A 20,534-nucleotide genomic window follows, 5' to 3' on the forward strand; every position below is an offset into this window, starting at 1 on the left:
TTACAGTTCATGGGCCCTGGGCTCATCTACATTTCTGGACCTGCCCTCCGCATGCCGTCCTCGCCCCACCCCTCCCACTCTCGCAGTCTCACAATCTCACTCACCTCACCCTGCCTTGAGTCAAGTCGCAAACCTGCTCGCCTCGCCTGCTAGGCGGCTGACCTCATCTCGTAGTGGCTTGTTTTTGGCTCATTGTGCCTCATTGGTGCTGGCCTACCCTGGTCGAGGCGCAAAACTGCTCACCTCGCCTGCTTGGCGGCTGACCTCACCTTGTGGTGGCTTTTGCTGCCTCGCGGTTGTTGGCCTGCCCTGGTCCTGTCGCCTACTCATCTTGCCTGCTCACTCGATGGCTGACCGCACCTCGTGGTGGCTTCTGGTGCCTCGCTGTTGCTGGCCTGCCCTCAGCCCTGGCTTGAGTCACAAACCTGCTCACTTTTCGCAAAAGCGGTAAAACCTCAGCAGCTTCTCCCTCCTCGCCTAATCAATCCGTTTCTCGCGCACACCTCAAAGTTAACCACTCATATGAACCAGTGTTTACCCGCTCTTTCAGACTCACCAATTAGAGTCTGATTTCGGTCTGCGTTGCCCGCTGATAGGCTCAATGAGCCTATTAGCAAATGCAGTGTAATCAGGCTCTGTGCACCAACCAGCACAGGGCCCCAGCGTGTTGCATTGTAAACCCACCTCTGCTGCATTGGATCCTGAACAGATAGGTATTTTCACCCCTCACCCTTTCCCCTTGCTTCTAGCAAGTTAATATTTTGGGCAAAGTACCAACGAAGGCGGTGGGTAACAAAGTGGGGAAAGTGGTTTATAAATTGTTAGAAGCTAGTTATCAAATGACAAATCTCACCCCCGCTGCCCTCTGAAACTTGGGTTTCTAAGCTAGCATATTCAGACACCTGTATGGTGATCAAAGCTTCAAGTGTAATAATACTATAAAATAAAACATTCAAAAAAGCAGAGGAGGAGAAAATGAGACAGAACTAAATTTTTAAAAAATGACACATACCCATTGTAAATTCTATTCACTTGGCTTACTAATCAATGGAAATAAATTAATACTGTTCAAACGAAAATAAAGTTGCTCATTACAGTAACATTATTATAGAACAACTAGCATTGGGCAATTATTTTTGTTTCAGGAGCTCACCCATCAAGCCTTGAGCTCATCTGTCAATTATATTGCTTATTACTTGAGCTCTTTTTTAAAAAAAAAAATCCAACAATTGGGCTCCACCATATTAAGAGGAAGCTAGATTTTCCAAAGTAACATAAAGATTTAAGTTTTACCTCGTGTGCAAGGAGAGGTTTGGTTTCCAGAGGTTGCTTGCCTTTTCGTTCCTCTCTTACAGGCATAAGTGACTTCAGAAATTTTGGTGGCTGAGGAGAAAAGGCTTTAAGTGGACTGCTCATCAATGAGTGAGGACTCTCTGGCATCGTACCTAAGAGTGAAAGAAAATAAAAGGAAAAAACCTCCATGGAATATCAGAATATAGAATTTGAAACAAAAATATTCCATGCAACTGTCAACTGAAACAACAAAGGGATAATTTTCTTTTGAGAAAAAAATGCGAACTGTTACATTTAAATACTGGTAGCTTTTTGGTGTATCGGGTTTTCACAGCAGTGGGTCAAAAGATTTTCCTCTCTTTCACAACGCCCCCCACCCCCACCCCCCACCCACGTCAGACAGCTTCACTACTGCAGGGCTGGGTAGCAGAGTTGAGACTCCGGGTTTCCTCAAACGTTTGGCAGAAGGGTGATAAGAGTGAGCGAGAGGGAGGAAATGAGAGCAAAAAAAATGTAAAACATTTAAAAGACAGATCTTAAGTATTTCAGGAAGCCTGGCAAGATGAACATTTAAAACAAAAATTTAATTTTAACATGTACTAAATATTAAAACTTGAACATGATCTTATTGTTCTATTAAGTATTTCAGATTTCTGTACTTTCATGAAAAGCTTAGTTACTTGATTGAATTTTCTTGATAACTATATAATTACCTCCACTGTCCTTCACCCTGCGTGGTGAATCTTTAGGTAGGGTACCGTACCAGGAATATTCCTGAGAGTTGAACGAGCAGTCAGAAATATCATGATGACTTTCCGAACGACCCTAGCCGCATCAGGAAAAATAAATAAAATGGTTTGCTGCATTTGCAAAAACAATGAATCAATTATTTTTGGCTGTACCACCGGAGCGGCTAGAAAATTGAAACCATTCAAATTTTCAGAAAGAGAGTTAAACTACAGTCTGGGGTGAGAAGATAAATCAATGCAGTGTTTAGGATGTGCAAACCTCACATAATTCTCAGGATGGAGTCAATACAAGAAATGAGTCTTTTTGATGCAAAAACGAGGGCGTAGCTCAAGCCTTCATGGTGCTCAGATGGTGTTTAGCCATGCCCACTGCTCTGATACCCGTGCAATGACAGGAGGATGACCACCCCCTGAATGCTGACTCCTTCCCTGGCCGGAGACAGGCTGCTGAAACTTCAACTTCAAATGGGCAAGCCCTTTCACAGCCATGAAAAGCAAGAACTTTTCCATACTTTTCTGGCCTCAATGACGCTCCCTGACTTGGTCCTCACCTGCCTTCAGCTGTTCCAAGGCAGAGCCCCTAGGAGATTCAAAACATTTGCAGAGATGGACTTTTAACAGGCCCTCAACAAAATTGGCTCTTAGGAGCGGCAGCACATTTTGGAGGCCCATGCTTGCCCCTACCATCACGAAAAGGTGAGACGTGGGAAATGGACGCCCAGCTGCATGGTGTGCCGTTGTCTTTTTAGGCTGCTACTCCCTGTTTCAGCATGAATTGGGCTGCCCATAGTTGATGACCTTTCATCAGAACTGTTGCCATGAGAGGTACATCGATCTGAAATGTTAAAGCTCTCGTTTTTCTCTCCATTGATGCTGCCAGACCTGGGTACTTCCAGCAATTTCTGTGTTATTTCATCAATAATGTTGTTGAGTGCATGATTTGTAGCTGAGTGTTTTGTGCATTTACAAGTCTTAATACCTGCCTGTGACCTAAATGGTGCATGTAAAAAAAAAAAAATATCAACCCCAAGGTTCAAAACATGGCCTCTGCCATCACCACCACAGGATGTGCATGCTACATTCTTGTTGTGAGCTAGTCCCTGGTCTGTATTCTGACGTGACCAGATAGATTTGAATGCCAGTGATCGAAAAGAGAGGCTGTTGAGCTCATTGTTCTGTACAAACCACCTGTCCAAATTGCTACTTCTTAAATGCTTTCAGAGTTTTTGTCTTCACTAACTGGGAGGTCATTCCACATAATCGTTGCTTCATATCAGCAAGTGCTTCTGGGCATCAAATCCTGAATGTGTTTAGTCAAAGGGGAGCTGGGGAAGGAAGTTGAATTGCTGGCACCAGCTGTTAATAGTGCTGGTTTTTAAGCATATACAAAGTATTCTGCACTTGTTCGAAAGTTGGATTGCGTTAGTGATCTCAGGGCTGAGTCCCTGATCCAATATTCCTAATGCGAGGCAGCACTTGGAAGGGTTGGAAAATTACAGATCTATACAGCACCTGATTTTCCATTCATTTTAAATGGAAATAGAAAAATCAAAATGTACAAGGTACTTGTAAGATATTGTTAGGGATTATTCTCTGGGCAAATAAATACCTCTGCCAGTAAAATCATCGATTTCAGGCTCTTACTTGTGATTCCCTGTCAGCATGAGGATGCACCTATTACATTTATGCAGTGTTTAACAATTCATTGGTAACATACCCTGTACTCATCCTCTTCATATCCAGAGATATCCGATCGACTACTGGAGACCTGTAGAAGGCAAAAATATAACGACACAGGTAGATAAGAGATTTTCTAATAATTGCTATTTGCCACATAATGCCTTGCTTTCCTGCTTTGAGTGAAGATTGTGAAACCTGAACAGCAAACTTAGAGCATGGTTGTCAATTTCTGGCATATTATTTTCTATTACTTTTCAACATTTATTATAGCAAACACAGTTAAGGGTGTGATCTGTAATAAAATTAGTACAATTCCCATAAGCAATTATAAGCATCTAAAAGAAGTGGAGAGTACATTACATGTTCCTTGAAATATTTAAGCAGTATAAATAAAAACAAGCATGATAAAACCATATTTTGCTTTTTACATAAGCCTTTAAATAAATGAGCACAGAAGTATCTTCCAAGATAACATTCTGAAATGCTTCAGAGAACAATTTATAGTTTCCAATAGGGCACATCTCATCTCAGCACATCAGTCATGTATCTGCATTCCACAGTTACACAGGCCCCAACTGAACATGTTACACCAAAATAATACAATGGGCTTGGTTCTCTGCCGCCAGTAGCAGATTCCCGATGTGGCAGAAAATCCAGCGTCGTCAAAAAATCAGGTTCCACCGTTCCGATGCTCCAGTCCCCCGCTAGCAGTGGTATCAGGGTTCACGCCCCCACGCCAGCAGGAGGATGCAAATGGGTCATTTTGACCCATTTGCAACCTATTAATGGACTCGGCACCGGATTCTCCTAGTCTGCTTCGCTGGTCCCGGATTCACGTGGGCGAGAATTGGTGCAGATATTTCCCAGCATGGACCTGGCATGATGGGCCTCGTGGTGGGCTAAGGGGGTAACTCATGAAGGGCCTCCCTCCACAATGCAAATCCTGTCCACCCCATCCTACCGGAGAACCCCCATAAGAGAGCCCCCCCCCCACCCACCAAAGACTCCCCCTTTACAGAGACCTCTGCCTGGAAGCTAGAGAGCAGTCCAGACAGAGACAGTGGGGGAAAAAAAAAATCACTATTTTAAAACTCACCTGTGCCCTACATCTGCTGGCAGAGAAAGCAGCACCTGTAAATTCCTAAAAAGCAAAAACCACAGCTGCTGGGTTTAAAACCCCCTCAGATCTTTGATCTGCAAGGCTTTCATTCACATCAATGAGAAATGCGTTTTACTAGGCTGTGACTGACAGCTTGTACACAGCCAGCTGTCTGGATTGTTTAATTTAATTTCCCTTCATGCTTGAATGGATCTCAAGTACCCAGCTGTGAAACTAACAGCAATGTTTATAAACATCTAGCCCTGATTGGCAGCTCTTGGACCAGATCAAAAGCAGTTAAGTGTTCTTACTTCCTCTTTTTCTCTGCAGGTCTCTCTTATGGGGCAGGGGTCTCTCTTATGGGGGTTGGGTCACCTTTGTACTGTAGGGAGTTGGGGGGACTGACATAGCAAATCCCGTGGTGGTTGGTGGGGGTGTAAGTGCGTTGCATGGGGGGGGGGGGGAGAAAAGAGATGGGGGACAGCTGCCAAACCTCATTATAGGGCTGCCCACTCAAAATCGTGGACCGAGACCGGGATTTGCGAGGGAAACTCTTCCAATCCCCGCCATGCATAAATTGGCAAGGAATAGTGAATCGCCTCTGATTCCCGCTCCCAGTGCGAGCCTAAATCAGAGGCGATTCATCTCTGGTGGGCGAACATACTCTTTCAAAAGGAGAATGCAGCCCCATATTAATTTCTGTAAGGAACTATGTATAACAAATGGATAGCGTATGCCATTTCCTTCTGCTGAAACAAATCATACAAAATGGGCAGTGAAACAGAACTGCAGATATACACATGGTGCAACAGCAAACATTAGGGAAAACTATAGAGCATGGGAACAGAACACCCTTTTCTACTACTGCCATGACTCCCTCACTGCCTAGACATTTTCTAAAATGGCCACAATTTATGTTGCCCAGGTCATTATTCAGTACAGTGACTGAAAAAGGAATAGATCTATCACAAATAGCCACCAAGTCAAGAAAGCAATACAGAAGCCACATTAGTGTAAGAAATTAAAGGCAATAGCTCTGGTCATTAGATATATTCAACCTTCTGCCTGTCTGCTGCTAACTTCTGTCTACTGCAAAATACATGCATGCATTCATGCTGATGTCAGGTACCATTTTTCATACCTTTCACAGCAACATCTCCAGACCAAGGTCTGCAAAGCCAATCTTTGCCTTACATCCAGCTGACCTCTGCTTTCAGTTTCTTCAGTAAGAGCTTTCATCAATGGTTTGAAAGTGTTCAACAGAAGCTAGGTCATTGAAGGGATTTTCGTTAGGGAGAGGAGAAAATGGGTTTGAGATGAAGACCATTTCCCTACCAGGTGACTTTGAAACATTCTGCTTAGTTTAAGTTGTTACAAAGATAATTAGGATGATTTCAACGGAGCTTCCTGTACATACGTATAGGTACAATCTGTCATTCATTTCTCCTGACGATTAATCAATCTGTGTCACAATTAATGTTTTCAGCCCCTTGTGCTTGGGAGGAGCTCTTGGTTGGAGGATGGAGCTGGTTACCACCTTGCCCACATATTGGTTATTGTCAATACCGTTCCCCGCAGTCAGCACACTTATGGGCCATCACCATCCTTGTATTGCCAACTGGGTTATCTGGAAATGCTGGATAGCATCTCACTTCAGAACAAGGATTATAATATCAAATGTTTTTCTTCAGTGGTAGAGTTATTGTGGAATTAGCCAGTTGTGTGTAGAACTCCAATCAGTCAACATAGGTACCTGAGAAAGCTCTTGTTTTAGATCATCATACTCAATCAGAAAGTGACTAAGATTAGTAAGTACCTCCAGACACAAACTGAACAGTAGCTCCAGTTTGCAGAATGCCATTTCCGTTCACAGATTAACACAAACCAGCTATCCAAAATTAAATTAACTGGATTTCATTCAATTTTACTTCCACCCATCTCACCAAAATCAGATGTTAACTTCTGCAATCCTGTTCCGTTCACGTTTTACAGCTTGGTGGCCAAGCTAGTTCATAAAGAACCCGGAATAGGTCCTGAACTCTGAACAGAGCTGCAATTCCATTGTGACGTTGAATGACAAATGTGCCATGGTGATTGCATGGTCTTCTCACTTTTCTGGTTTGACATAGTTCTCAAATTATTGCAATGATGTTGAACTTTTGACGAGGGTTCTCAGAGTTTATTTCTATCTCGGGGAGATGCAAGCTTCTTTGTGCAGTTGGTAAACAGCAACAGTTTCAAAAGAATGTCACTTTCTGTCGGTCAGACATCTTTCATTAGGCTTCTAGTTAGACGGTGGATTTTTGAGACTATTCATATAATCTTGCAAGACATCTTTAACATTGTGGATGCATAATGGATGTGATCACAGGAGCAGGACATAGCAACACTACAGAATTATTGTACAATTCCATCCAGCAAGGTTCCAAAAGAGGATTAAAGCCACACAAAATTACACCACTTTTGGCAAAATAAATTATGTTTGGCAACTTGATGGTTGTCCCATTAATTTTCCAAATTCACAAACTTATTATTTGTTAATTCTAAAAAATGCATGGCTGTATAATTGCAAGTAGATTGCTGATTGAACAATGAATTGAACTAATCCGTATTTAGCCAACACCAAGGCTTTCGTCTGCTGTAGATCAACTCCAGTTCTGGACTAAATTGCTCAGCACTTCAAACAGCAGAAAACTTGGGCTTCATCTCATAGTCAAGGCATTCGTTGTTTAGATTGCTAATTCTAATTAGTGTTTTCATGCTGGTATTTTTTGTTGATCTCCAACTTGATTCTACTTTATATTGAAGGTAAATTATGTATTTTTGTATTAGTTTAAGGGATGTAGGTGTCATTGGTAAGGCCAAACTTTATTGCACGTTCCTTTATATCAGGTTTAAAACTTGCTGTCAATATTTTCAAGGAGCATTTTTCTTAAAACTGGTGCTTATTCTTTTGACATCAGCCCAGGCTAAACTCTTCTGGCCTTTCTGTACGGAGTCACATGAAGCCACCAATATGATTAAAAAATTAATTCAAACAGTAATTCATCGGGGTTAATTACATCTGGACCTCCTACATTAACCAGGGGTCTACTTGTTCCAGCTATTTCCACAAACTATTCACTGCAAACAGGCAATGATTTTTAAAAAGCAGAGCCGATAACCTAAGTTCTTCATTACTGGAGCTGGCTAAATATTGAAACTTCCAAGGAAATAAGGCGGTTAGCTATTAGTTTGAAATATTTTCTATGTACAAGTATTTTCTTCATTTTCTTTGTATCAGGTTTTTCTCTTCTTGAACCGTTACGGATGTAACTTGCCCCCTGGGTTATGAGTTTTATTTGTCTAAATGCTGGAAACTGGAAAACAATGCTTCTGGTTTATCTGTTTTAAAAGTTTGTCTTTTTGACCTGCACGTTTTAAACGTATGCCCTTCATGTCCACAAAGGTGACATATACAGAACCCTTCACTGTTCGGTGATCTTGTATTTTTGCTATCTACTCTTTCTTTGAAGTTGGCATTACTTCTGCAAGAATTAGATACAGTGGATGGTGTTGCATTGGCTCCAGGAGTCATCATAAACTGTAATCTCTCCATTTTCTGTAGTCTCTCCATTTGATCCTTCTGATGCAAAGCAAGTTGCTTCACTAAGGTAGTGAGCTCAAGCAGTGCAGGGTCTTGAGCAGGACCAACAAACTGCGATGGATCTCCAAAGCTTTCTTGACCACTCTGCATGGACACAGCCTGTGCATGATCGTGAACTTTGACTGGCTTTCTGGATTGTCTAAAGGGTGCCTTATTTTCACACGGCAGCTGTTTTAGCTTAGTTTGCTCCCCTCCAAACGTTACCAACTTTGGCTTTATAGATGGAGGTTTCTGATGAATATCCTGGTCGAGTACAACATTCAAGAATTGTGGTTGAATTTGGAAATTCTTGTGCGTAGAAGAACTCCGTTTACTTGCTCTTGCTTTAAAAGTTCTGATCACTGCCCCCACTGCGTAACTGGGTTTGACATAATTTGTCTGCTGAAAGTTTTGAAAGAAACCAATTTCAGGATCCAGTGAGAGTCTAGAGCTCCCGTATTCTGCTCTGAGTTGCTCAAAGGCTCTCGCGGCAGTCTGATCTTTTAGTGGCAAATTAAGGACGAGCATTTTTGCTCTTCCCTTAAGGCGATGCACTACTAGTTCAAATTGGAGTGCAGCAGGGATTTCATGAACAGCCAGTAACTGCTGCATATCCTTTATCCAGTCTTCCACATCAATCCTACAGTCTAGACTTCCAGTGAACTCAGGTACCCTCACTAATTGGTCGGATGTAGTCGTGGAATGATGCACCGCCAATGGTAATGATTCAGGTTGACATCTGGGCACTTGGCTGGAATGGACAGTAGCAATGGAATGATTGTCCGTTATTGGTGGCCTCCAGTGGACTTCAGTTAAGTGACTGCTTGCATCCATCGGTTCAGCAAGCTTCTTTTTCTAAGGAATAGATATGAGCAACAGCAGTCAACTGTATGACTTTGGATATCTGCTTTTTTGGGGGGGTTTCCATGCTATGTTAACTGGCTTCTGCTGCATTAAGCAATTGCAAACATTTAGCAAAACACACGACGGCTGGTTTCATTAAAAGTCAATTAGGTAGGTTTAATTTTGTCCTGCTCTATCCTACCTTGTTCTAAACAGGGAACAGAATCTGCATTCCGATTCATAACTTCTGTCACTTAGCCAAAAATGCACGACCCATTAGAGTGTTAGATATATACTTCCATATTTATGGACAATACTAAACTATTTGGAAGACAGCGTGTTTTTCTAAGTTTTTTTTTAAATTTAGAGGACCCAATTCATTTTTCCAATTAAGGGGCAATTTAGCCTAACCAATTCACCTACCCTGCACATCTTTGGGTTGTGGGGGCGAAACCCACGCAAACACGGGGAGAATGTGCAAACTCCACACAGACAATGACCCAGAGCCGGGTTCGAACCTGGGACCTCAGCTCTGTGAGACTGCAATGCTACTCACTGCGCCACCATCCTGCCCTGTGTTTTTCTAAGTTAAACACTCGGGATAAAGACCAATCATTTTTTTAGGAGTTGGTTTTGTTTTCCATTTCTTGAACCACTGTTCTTTTGTGCAAGTTAGGTCAATGGATAATAAAAGCACTAAAGTCTGAAAGCTTTCACCACTTGTTATTACACACAGTCCAAATGTATAATATTTAAAATGCTGATCTCAGATTTTACATTACTTATTGCTAAAATATTGCCCAACGGTTTCCTCACATAGGAACAGAAGGAGACCATTTAACCCCTCAAATCTGTTTGGCCATTCACTGAGATTAAGGCTGATCTGTGACCTAACTTAATATGCCCACCTTTGTTTCATATCCCTCAATACCTCTGGATGACAAAAAACTATCAATCTCATTTTCCAAATTACAATTGATCTAATATCATTTGCATTTGTGGAAGAACATTCCAAACTTCTACCACACTATGTGAGGTGGTGTTTCCTAATTTCACCCTTGATAGGTCAGGCTCTATTTTTAGACCATGCTCCCTAATTCTTGTCTCACCGACCAGCAGATATAGTTTCTCTTTAACTGACCTCTTGATTCCCCTTAATATCTTGACAATTTCAATCAAATCACCACTTAATCTTCTAAATTCCTAGAAATACAAGCCTGGTTTGTATAGTCTCTCCTAATTTGTATCTTGGAGGTCAGGTATTATTCTAATGAACCCTATGCTGCAATCCCTTCAAGGCTAATATATCCTTTCCAAGGTGTGGTGTCCAGAAATAATCACTATACTCCAGAAATGGTCTAACCAAGACTTTATATAGCTGAAGCATGACCTCTATCCCCTTGTATTCTGGTTGTCTAAATATAAAGGCTAACATTCCACCCACCTCTGATTACGTTTTGTACCTATTTAAGATATTTTAAACGTTATGCACCTAGAATGACAAGCCTCTTTTGACCGCTCCCGTTTCTTGCTTTTCTCCAATGAGAAAATCCTCTTTTCTATCGTTTTTAGGTCCAAAGAAGATGTTTTAAATTTTCCAACATTGCAATCCATTGGCTACAGTTCTGCCATTCACTTAATATCTTTGTAATTTTACACTTCTGTCTGCACAGTTTATCATACTGTTTCTCTTCATGTCATTGTTAAATTTCGATGAGTCATTGACAAATACATTGAATAGTTGAGGCCCCAATACAAATCCTTGAGGGTGACTACAAGTCATGTCCTACCAATTAGAGTAACTGCCCATTATCCTGTCTCCTGGGTGAGCTAATTTCCAAACTAGATCAATAATTTGCTTTCAATTCTATGGGCTCCAACTTTATCTTGCAGTTTCTTATGAGGAACTTTATCAAATGCCTTCTGTAAGCCCATAAAAATAATATCCATAAAGACATTCTGTGGTCCACTGCTTTAGTCATTTCTTCAAAAAATGTAATCAGGTTTGTCATGCATGGGCAACCCTTTAAAAATCCATGCTTGCCCTTTCTGATCAGGCATTCAGTCACCTTACCCTTACTTATAGACTAGTAAATTCCTGACAACAGGTATTCGGCCAATCGGTTTATAATTCCCTGGCTTTCCTCGGTCACCACTCTTAAATAGGCAACTGATGTGCAATCTTCCAATCTAAAGGAACCATTCCCAAAATGAGAGAACTTTTAAAAGATTACAGCTTGGGCAACTGCAAAGTTCTCACCCACTTCCTTCAAATGGGAGGGCCGAAGGGCCTGTTTCCTGTGCTGTAATTTTATTTGTTCTTGTTTACTCGTGAAATTCACTTCTTTTCTGACATGCACTCGTTTGGTTATCTCAAAGTTAGAATTCCTCATTAAAACCACTCTGCCTTGCCTGCATGTTCATCTTTAATCTCCGCATTTATGCAATCCACCACTTGAGTTGCTACCAGGAAGGCCTATACACAATTCCAGGTGCAGCCTGGAATTATTTTCTATTTCTTAATTTTACGCATAAAATCTCCACCATCTGCTTACCTCTCATTATAGTCCTCTCTTATCCTGGAAGTAATTTTATCTGTAACAACTAAGGTTCCTCTTCCCCCTTTACAACTTTTCCTATTTTTCTGTAGACCTTTTAATCTGGTATATTTAATTCCTGACTGGCTTGCAGCTGTGTCTCAGTGGCGGCTACTTTGTGGTCCCCTTCAAGTTGAATGTACTCCTGCAATGAATTCAATTTGCTCCACATACTCGGTGCCTTTGTCTAGAGAACATTTATTCAGGCCAGACACCTTCTTAAAATAAATTTAGAGTACCCAATTCTTTTTTTTCCAATTAAGGGGCAATTTAGCATGGCCAATCCACCTACCTGTACATCTTTGGGTTGTGGGGGTGAGACCCACGCAAACACGGGGAGAAGGTGCAAACTCCACATGGGCGGTGACCCAGGGCTGGAATCGAACCCAGATCCTCAGCGTTGTGAGGCAGCAGTGCTAACCACTGCGCCACCACGCCATCCCGAGGCCAGGCACCTTAAGCTGCCCTTCAGCTCTAATATTTTACTCTCGCATTTCTTATTTCTCTCTCCTGGTTTAAATTCCTTTATGTCTTTTGGTTTTATCTTTATTTTACCTACAGCATAATTTCTGACTTTTACTCTACTCTCTTTCATTTTTAGTTGAACTATTATTTGTACTACCTTTTCCAGCTGAACATGTCTGCCCATTTACAAGTCCTTCTGTCCACCCTATTTATCCTTTCTTCCAGGATCCTGATTCCAGTGTGGTAGAGATGGAACCCGCTCCAATGGTACAGTTCCTTCCTGTCCCCAAATCTTCAGCTACACGTGCACTGCCGCAACATACTTAGCTCTATTTGCACATGGCTTGGGTAATAATTCAGGGGATTTAACCCTTGAGGCAAAGCCTTTGGCAACACAGATCGAAAACTTATTCAATTCTGAAGTTTTGAGTTTGTTGAAAATGCATGGATGGACATGCACAAATGCAAATTATATATTGTTCACTGCTGCTCTTATTCTGTAACCTTCAATCAGATTATTCCTTGAAGATCCAACTGTTTGGTTGCCCCTTTTTGAAATTAGTTCTTTCATTTCAGATCACAGCAAAAAGGCAGTTTTCTTTAATTAATTCAATCCCTATTTCTGCATCAGGAATACAATGTAATGTCATTTTTAAAATGTGAGCTTCAAATTTATTTGCCATAAGTTTCTAATTTAAGAGGTGACAGCAGTGATCACCTTTGTTCATATTCCAATGTAACTTTTCCTAATCTCTGCTCTCAGCTCAGTAGAGAGGAAGGGACAACAGAAGATACCGGACAGCCTAACAACTATAGCTTTAAAAAAAAATAAAAACCTCATTTTCAATTCCTACAAAAAGAACTGACTGATCATTAAACAGCTCTGAACACTTTGAAATATGCATGCAGTTAGGTTTACCAGTAAGAAGCCACCGTTTAATTTACAAACTCAAACCATGCCTGCAAGCGTCTATTTAATACAGAACATAGAATTCCGACAGTGCAGCAGGAGGCCTTTTGGCCCATCGGGTCTGCACCGACCCTCTGAATGAGCACCGCACCTAGGCCCACTCCCCCGCCCTATTCCCATAACCCCACCAAACCGGTATATCATTGGCACTAAGGGGCAATATAGCTTGGCGAATCCACCTAAACTGCACGTTTGGACTGTGGGAGGAAACCGGAGCACCCAAAGGAAATCCACACAGACACTGGGAGAAATTGCCATCTCCACACAGTCACCCAAGACTGGAACGGAACCTGGATTCCTGATGCTGTGAGACAGCAGTGCTAACCACTGTGCCACCCAGAGCATCAAAACAAACCATTGTCCAAAATTTGGTTGCATCTTGTGCCAGATATGAAGGCTTTTTAGTTAGCACGGTATCAGTCCAAGGAAACATTTAAAAAATATTTGACATCAAAATATTCTGGACCACAAATGAATGCCAAATGATTTTTCCAATAGCAAAAATCAAATAAAATACTGAGAAATCTTTAAAACAAGTGTTGCTCATTTATTACATAAAAACTTGGTACTGTAGCTAACTGTTGCTGTCTTTCTGCATACACCTGTTCCCCAGCTACAGCTTAAAAAAAATACCTTCTTGCAAAGTGCTCCACTAACCAAAACATAATTTAAATAGCTGGGACCCTGCTACAATCTGGGAGTAGACAACACGCTGCTGTGTTAACCACACAATCAGCCATGCAAGTGCCCTTTCTTGAATGCATTGTGTCAATTCAGACTGCAGCTGATCTCTGCTGTTTGTTGCGATACGTACGTGGTGAACATTAGGCGTGCTGACGCTCCTCTTCATGTGCTTTCCTTTTGATGAAAGTGCTTCTTTTACTGTGACTGCCTAAGACAGGAAGACAAAAGCGCAGATAAACATATATCTAATGAAGAATTTTTCTGACATGCCCATGAACATTGGTTTGAATGTAATCAATAAACCACAAAGTAGCTGCAGTACAATAACGGATACTCATGGAAAGAATGCAGAACATGCTTCGAGTGCATAAAGCTACTTTGGATTAATAATGGATGGGATTTAACTAAATGGGCACAAAGTCCCATAGTGAGCGTATTCAGCCTTGTGTTACCTGACGCTCACAGCGCTGAGAAAGACACTATAAAATGGCACCCGAGTTAGATAGGGGGCCTCAGCGGGGAACGTGCAGCTGAGGGCACACATAGCCCCTTTCTGTGCTCTGAGGAGCTCTGCTCACTGAAACTAGCGAGAGATCGGGACGCCATTTTTAAATGGTGTGCCGATCTCTGGAGCCACTGAAGCGGCCCTCAATCCCCAACTCGCGATGGGAAGGTCCCCAGACCTCCCTGCCCAAAACACCCATGCAGGGCAACCCGGCCTGATCGCCGTCGTGCAAATAAATGTCAGCTTGGCACCTGGGCAGTGGCAACCTGGCAGTGTCATGTGGGCGCCTTGGCAGTACCAGGCTGGCACTGGCAGGTTGCCAGCTGGGCACTGTCAGGACGCCTGGGTGGCAGCAGCAGTCCCAGGTTACCACTCTGCCCAAATGGCATGCACTTGGGGGCCTCTAATCCCTGGCGGACCCCATGAGTACCATTCCTCTTTAGTGGAGAACAATTCTGAACTGGTCTCCCAAGGTCTTTGAGGCAAAGGGGATAGATCCCAAAGCCTCGGGAAACTGCATATTAGAGTGAGGCTAGCTGTCTTGTTTTAATATGCAGATTTGAAAAAAGTGATCCTGCCCACATCGCAACGTCTTGCGAGATCTAACACGATCTCGCGAGGTGTTGCGCGGCAGGTAGATCCCAGGGGTGTGGTCGACCGGATTTTATCAGCCACGCTGCGCCGAGCAGCTTTTCGGGCACAGCGTGGCCATTGGATTGCGCTATTGTTTATGTTTCTAGTTTACACAAGGCAGAAGGCAGAGGAGTTCAGAATCGGATTATGTTTACAGTGTGTAATGCTCCATCAATGCACAGCATTATGGGGCGCAGAGTGATTGAAACCTTGACTGGTGAGGCCACTTTTCACAATGATACAGTGACAAAACAGGGGAGTGTGCGTTCTTCCCAACCCCAGGAGGCAATACACTGAATCACTATCAATACTTCTGGAATAAATCACACTCCACATTTTGCAGGCCAAGTAACAAAAGGAACCAGAGTTTTTAACCGGAGAGCCGCACTCGCAAATGGCCATCCCACAAGGTTTTTAAAAATTTGTTCATGGGATGTGGGCATTGCCGGCTGGGCCAGCAATTATTGCCCATCCCCGAGGGCAGTTAAGAGCCAACCACATTGCTGTGGATCTGGAGTCACAGGTAGGCCAGAACAGGAAAGGGCAACAGATTTCCTTCCCTAAAAGGATATTAGTGAACCAGATGGATTTTTATGACAATCAACAATAGTTTCATGGTCACCTTTTTGGACTTTTAATTCCAGATTCTTATTGAACATTTACGCCACGTGATCCTTCCAGGTGCCGAGTGGGGACCTGTTTGGGATCTCACAGGCCTTGGAGCACAGGTGCATCTGCGCCGTCACAAAGGCCCTGTCTGCCTAGGCGGTTCAATACATCCACTTCAATGTGGACTGAGCCCACCAGGATGCCCGGACAGCAGGCATCGATGAGTGTGGAGTTGCACATCACACACCTCTGCGCTCAACGCCTTAATCCTGGCACACTCAACGATTCTTGACATGACCGAGAGTCCCCCCCCCCCCCAAAATCTGGCTCCAAGTTGACACGGGTTATGCGCTGTAGACGTGACTGATGGCACCTGTTCGGAGGCCACAGACCAATTCTGAAAACCGCTACAACGACGCCCTTACAGCAACCAGGAGTGTGACCGTGCGGTGCTTCGGCCTGCTGAATGTGCGGTTGAGATGCCTGGACCGCCCTGAGGTGGCCCTCCAGTATGACGCCGAGAAGGTCACCCACATCGTGGCGGCCTGCTACGTCCTCCACAACATCATGCATCAGAGTGGTGACGTGCTGGAGGAGGAGGAGGAGGAATGCCAAGCCTCGTCCGACGAGAAGGATGGGCAGGACATGAAGCCCGGGAGGCCGCACGATGTGTGCGTCAGGCCCAATGCGCATGGGACGCTCAAATCGCCACCAACTAGGGTGGGACTGCCAAGGGCACGGACCCTCCCCCCGGCCACCCCATCCGCCTGGAACTCCCTCCGTGATACATACCTGCCACTGCCACACTATGGGGGTGTCGGTCCTGGGTTGACAGTAACGGCGGGTATGGTCCATGGGATGGAGGATGATGGAAACCCACCCTGAGATGAGCTCTGGTGCATCATTTGACAACGTCTGACTCCTGCCCACGGTAGCACTTTCCACCTGGGAGATCCCTGCATACAAGCTGGTCATTCCATCACATGGTCCGATCGGGGGGAGGAGCACGGGCCACCCACAACATCTGCCCATTCCCTCCCTGCACCCCCTCCCTGGCCAGTCCAAACCAGCCCACTCCTCACACACAGCTGACAGGGCACCGAGGCAGGTTGTAACAGTGTAGCAGGTGTTTAATGTGACAACCTATATACAGATTTGTGCCTTAGACCCTATAATTAAACTGTGCCCGGCACCCATGTCACCTTAACTGGTGTCTAACCATCTGGCCTTACAGGCCCTAACGCTATATCTAGGTGGGTCCCCAGATGGTACAACAGGAGTGGAGGCAGCCGACTGTGATTCCTGCCCTGCGACCTGGGTCTCTGTTGGTGGGCATCTTATGGGGAGTCACTGGCATGGGTCCCATCAACTCCACCTCCCTCGGGGTGCCCGATGGCCCCCGGGCTACTCCATGGGACAGGGTTGTGAGTGGAACTAACCCTGATGCTCCTCCCGCCACCTGGCGCTGTCAGTCCTGGAGGCCCACTCTGCTTTCGACCAGGATCTGCAGGCTCGTGGCCATGGAGCACAGGGAGTGGACCATCTCCACCTGGGACTGCACCACATCACCCGTTGACTGTGCCACCACTTCTGGGTTTGTGTCACATCAGCCAGTGACTGCGCCATCTCCCTCTGGGGCTGGGCCACCTCCCTCTGTGTCTGCGCCACGTTGGCCACCGCCTGGGCAATGCCGCCGATGTTCCCAGCCATGCTGAGGTGCGCCGCAGCAATGTCCAAGTGGCTCTGGCACATGGTTGCCTGTGAGTCAGCAATTCTGTCCTGGGGCATGGCCAGCACCTGCACAGAAAGCCCCAGGCCTTGGACATGCTGATCCATACCCAACACCATCGCCCCAAGGCCTCCACTGCAGACGCCACCCGTGCGGTGCTGGCTTGGGTGACACGCATAGTTGGCACCACCGCCTGCTGCTGCACGCAGATGGACTCCTCGAACCGCACCTGCTCGCCAACATCGCCTCATGCAGTCCCTGGCTCTGTGACTGCATTTCCATAATTGATGGGACTGCCCGAAACCCGTCTGGATGGCAGTTAGTGCCTGGGGCCGGACCGCCCTCCGACCGTCTGCCCCCTTGGGTGTTCCTATATCCACGTGCTGTACTGGAACAGCTGTGTGACGCACACCAGATAGTGTCCCAGGGGCCTCTTCACTGAAGTGCCCAACCAAGGTGAGCGCCTCTGGGATCGTGGAGGGTTCTGGAGGCAGCTGTCATGGGATGTCAGTGTCATCCTCCGACTCGAGCTCCGGGGTCTCCCGAGTTCGGGCTGCCATCTGAGCTGCTCTCGTTGCTGCTCGGCTCACAGGGAGGGGGTGGGGGCTCCGGCTGTGGCACTGGTGGGGCGAGGGACGCCAGATGGACCCGCCCCATCTCCAGCAACTCCTCTAAAACACAAGACAAGACACATGATGAGACAGTGGGCCAGCGGGTTGAAGCGCGAGGGTGGGTGTGGGGATGAGGGTGGGTGTGGGGATGAGGGTGGGTGTGGGGATGAGGGTGGGTGTGGGGATGAGGGTGGGTGTGGGGATGAGGGTGGGTGTGGGGATGAGGGTGGGCATGTGGGTGGGGGTTGGGGGTGGTGAGGGATGGTGAGGGTCCGGGTGGTGTAGCATGAGGGTGGTGTGGGGATGAGGGTGGTGTGGGGGTAAGGGTGCTGGGAGGGTTGACACACGTGTCATCGGGAACCGCAACAAAGCAGGTTCTCACTTCCTCGCCCGTGGCTGAATTCCGCCCCAGCAACCTCCCTTCCCTCCGGGCCACCGACCACATCCAGGGCCCTTTGGTCTGCCATGGTTAGGGGCTGCATGTCCGAAGGTCCCCCTCCTGTCTCCTCCCGCTCCTGGCAGTCTCCTTCGCTGGCCGGGGTACAGGGTCAGCCGTCTCTCCTCCACCACGTCCAGGAGGGTCTCGAGCTCTGTGTCCTCGAAACGTGGGGCCGCTCGCCTTGCTGCCATCTTGTTGGCTGGGATAAGTGTGTGTGGGGAGTGCAGTGTGTATATGCGGCTGCAGCTTGTCAGCCTCCTGAGTGTCAATCGCGAAACCGGCAAATCCGGCACCATTTCTCATTGGAATCGATTGTGTTCCATGTGGCGCCGGTGCGAGCCCCTCTACAGTAGCAGAATTGGTCCAGGTGCCGTGCCGGTTTTGCTGTTGTGGTTATCCACAAATTCTGCTCTGGCGTCAACACTTAGTCTCAGAAATGGAGAATCCTGCCCAAGGTCTTTATGTTCATATCTTGTTCTTTTGTAGGTATCTCTTCAGTACAGAAAAGCTCAAATCTTAACAGTGTACAGATTCTTAAAGCCTGGACATTGTGGTTGCAGATCCCAACAGCCCAGTCATAAGTTATTGTAAATAAAAACGCTCACCTGTCTGAGCCGTTCTAGACTCAGGATATTTTCCACCTCTAGAACTCCTCTTGTGTACTTCTCAATGTAGGTTTCGCCATCGCCTGAACCATCATTTTCACTCTTTGCTGCCATAAGTGCCAAAGTCTCTCGATCCTCTGCTTCTTCAGAGGCCTGCACAAGAGAAAGAAAACTGATCGGTATTATGAAAAATCCAGAATGCAGAGGAATATTGTTCTCTATGTCAGGCATTGTCAAACTCGGGGGCGCGACCCGTGGATCCGGCACGCATGCGCAGTGTTGCCACTTTTTTTTTTTTTTTTTAAACGTTCGCAGCTTCTTGTTTTACAAGTTCAGGTGGGTTTTATTCATTTATTTTATTCATTTAATTTTTATTTTTTTCATTTATTTTATTCATTTTTTTTTACCAGTTCGGGGGGGGGTTTTATTTGATAAAGTTTTACAGGAAAAAAAATGCAGAACTTTGGACAGATGGAGACTCCATACTTTCCGATACCTCAAGGTTTCACCTTCATCCAACAGGTTCCATTGGAGGAGCGTGTACGAAGGCCAAAGGGACCCAAAACCATTTCCTCCATTTTTGTCAGCAGCAAACAAGGTAAGAGAAAATGGTGGGTCGCGCAGGTCGGCTGGCGCGGTACGCGAAGGTCGGCCGGCGTGGGTCGCGAAGGTCGGCCGGGTGGTAAAAATGGGTTCCCGGAAAAAAAGTTTGAAGAACACTGCTCTATGTGACATGCAGAAGTATCAACAGTCATACCTCCATAACGAGAATTAAAAATTTTAGTAGAAAGAACTCTATGCATCAAAAAATCTGTCGGTGAAATTTCAACCCAAGTTAAGTTCAATTCATATTTAAAAAGTACCAATTTTACCTAAAGTTTTAATTGAGGTGAAAGCCTGGACTGATCAAGGCTTGGGTTCCAGATTAAATTAATGAGCAGGTCCAGTCCAAGATGCAAGTCACTGAGCCCTACATTGTATCTGAGAAGTACAAAACTGGCTAACCAATGTATTAACAATTCTATCATTTTTCAATTCTTTACGCAGCATCAGTTAGAGATCAAACCAAAGTTAGAATTTTTCCTCTATATTTGTAAGTGTTGTCTCCCAGTCAGAAAATTATTATTGACCCATACTCACCCCAGAGATTTGAGCACAAAAACTTAGGATAAAACTAGTGCTGGACTGTCAGAGGTCTAGGCTTTCAGATGAGATATTAAAGCAAGGGTTTGTCAGCTCCTTGAAATGGACATAAAAGATCCCAGGCATCATTACAAAGAAGAGCAAGGGGCACATCGCCGGGGGACTGGCCAATATTTATCTTTCAACAGACATCACCGAAAAACAGAATATTTGGACCATATCACATTGCTGACTGTGAAAACTTCCTCGACCCAA

At 45.0% G+C, this 20,534-nt stretch overlaps 1 protein-coding gene across 8 annotated transcripts in view; it reads right to left on the bottom strand.

Annotated features, from left to right (window-relative positions):
• kif13a (kinesin family member 13A) overlaps positions 1-20,534 on the bottom strand; it is a 408,670-nt gene that overhangs the window by 23,227 nt on the left and 364,909 nt on the right. For all 8 annotated transcript variants that reach the window (XM_072509684.1, XM_072509681.1, XM_072509683.1 and 5 more), the window contains 5 exons: positions 19,137-19,289; positions 14,136-14,213; positions 3,760-3,810; positions 2,007-2,118; positions 1,294-1,445 (listed from right to left, as the gene is read on the bottom strand). In XM_072509684.1, the coding sequence (XP_072365785.1) occupies positions 1,294-1,445; positions 2,007-2,118; positions 3,760-3,810; positions 14,136-14,213; positions 19,137-19,289 (546 nt within the window). The remainder of the gene's footprint in view (positions 1-1,293; positions 1,446-2,006; positions 2,119-3,759; positions 3,811-14,135; positions 14,214-19,136; positions 19,290-20,534) is intronic.

The sequence above is a fragment of the Scyliorhinus torazame genome, chromosome 6, assembly GCF_047496885.1.
Source record: "Scyliorhinus torazame isolate Kashiwa2021f chromosome 6, sScyTor2.1, whole genome shotgun sequence".
NCBI lineage: Eukaryota > Metazoa > Chordata > Chondrichthyes > Carcharhiniformes > Scyliorhinidae > Scyliorhinus > Scyliorhinus torazame.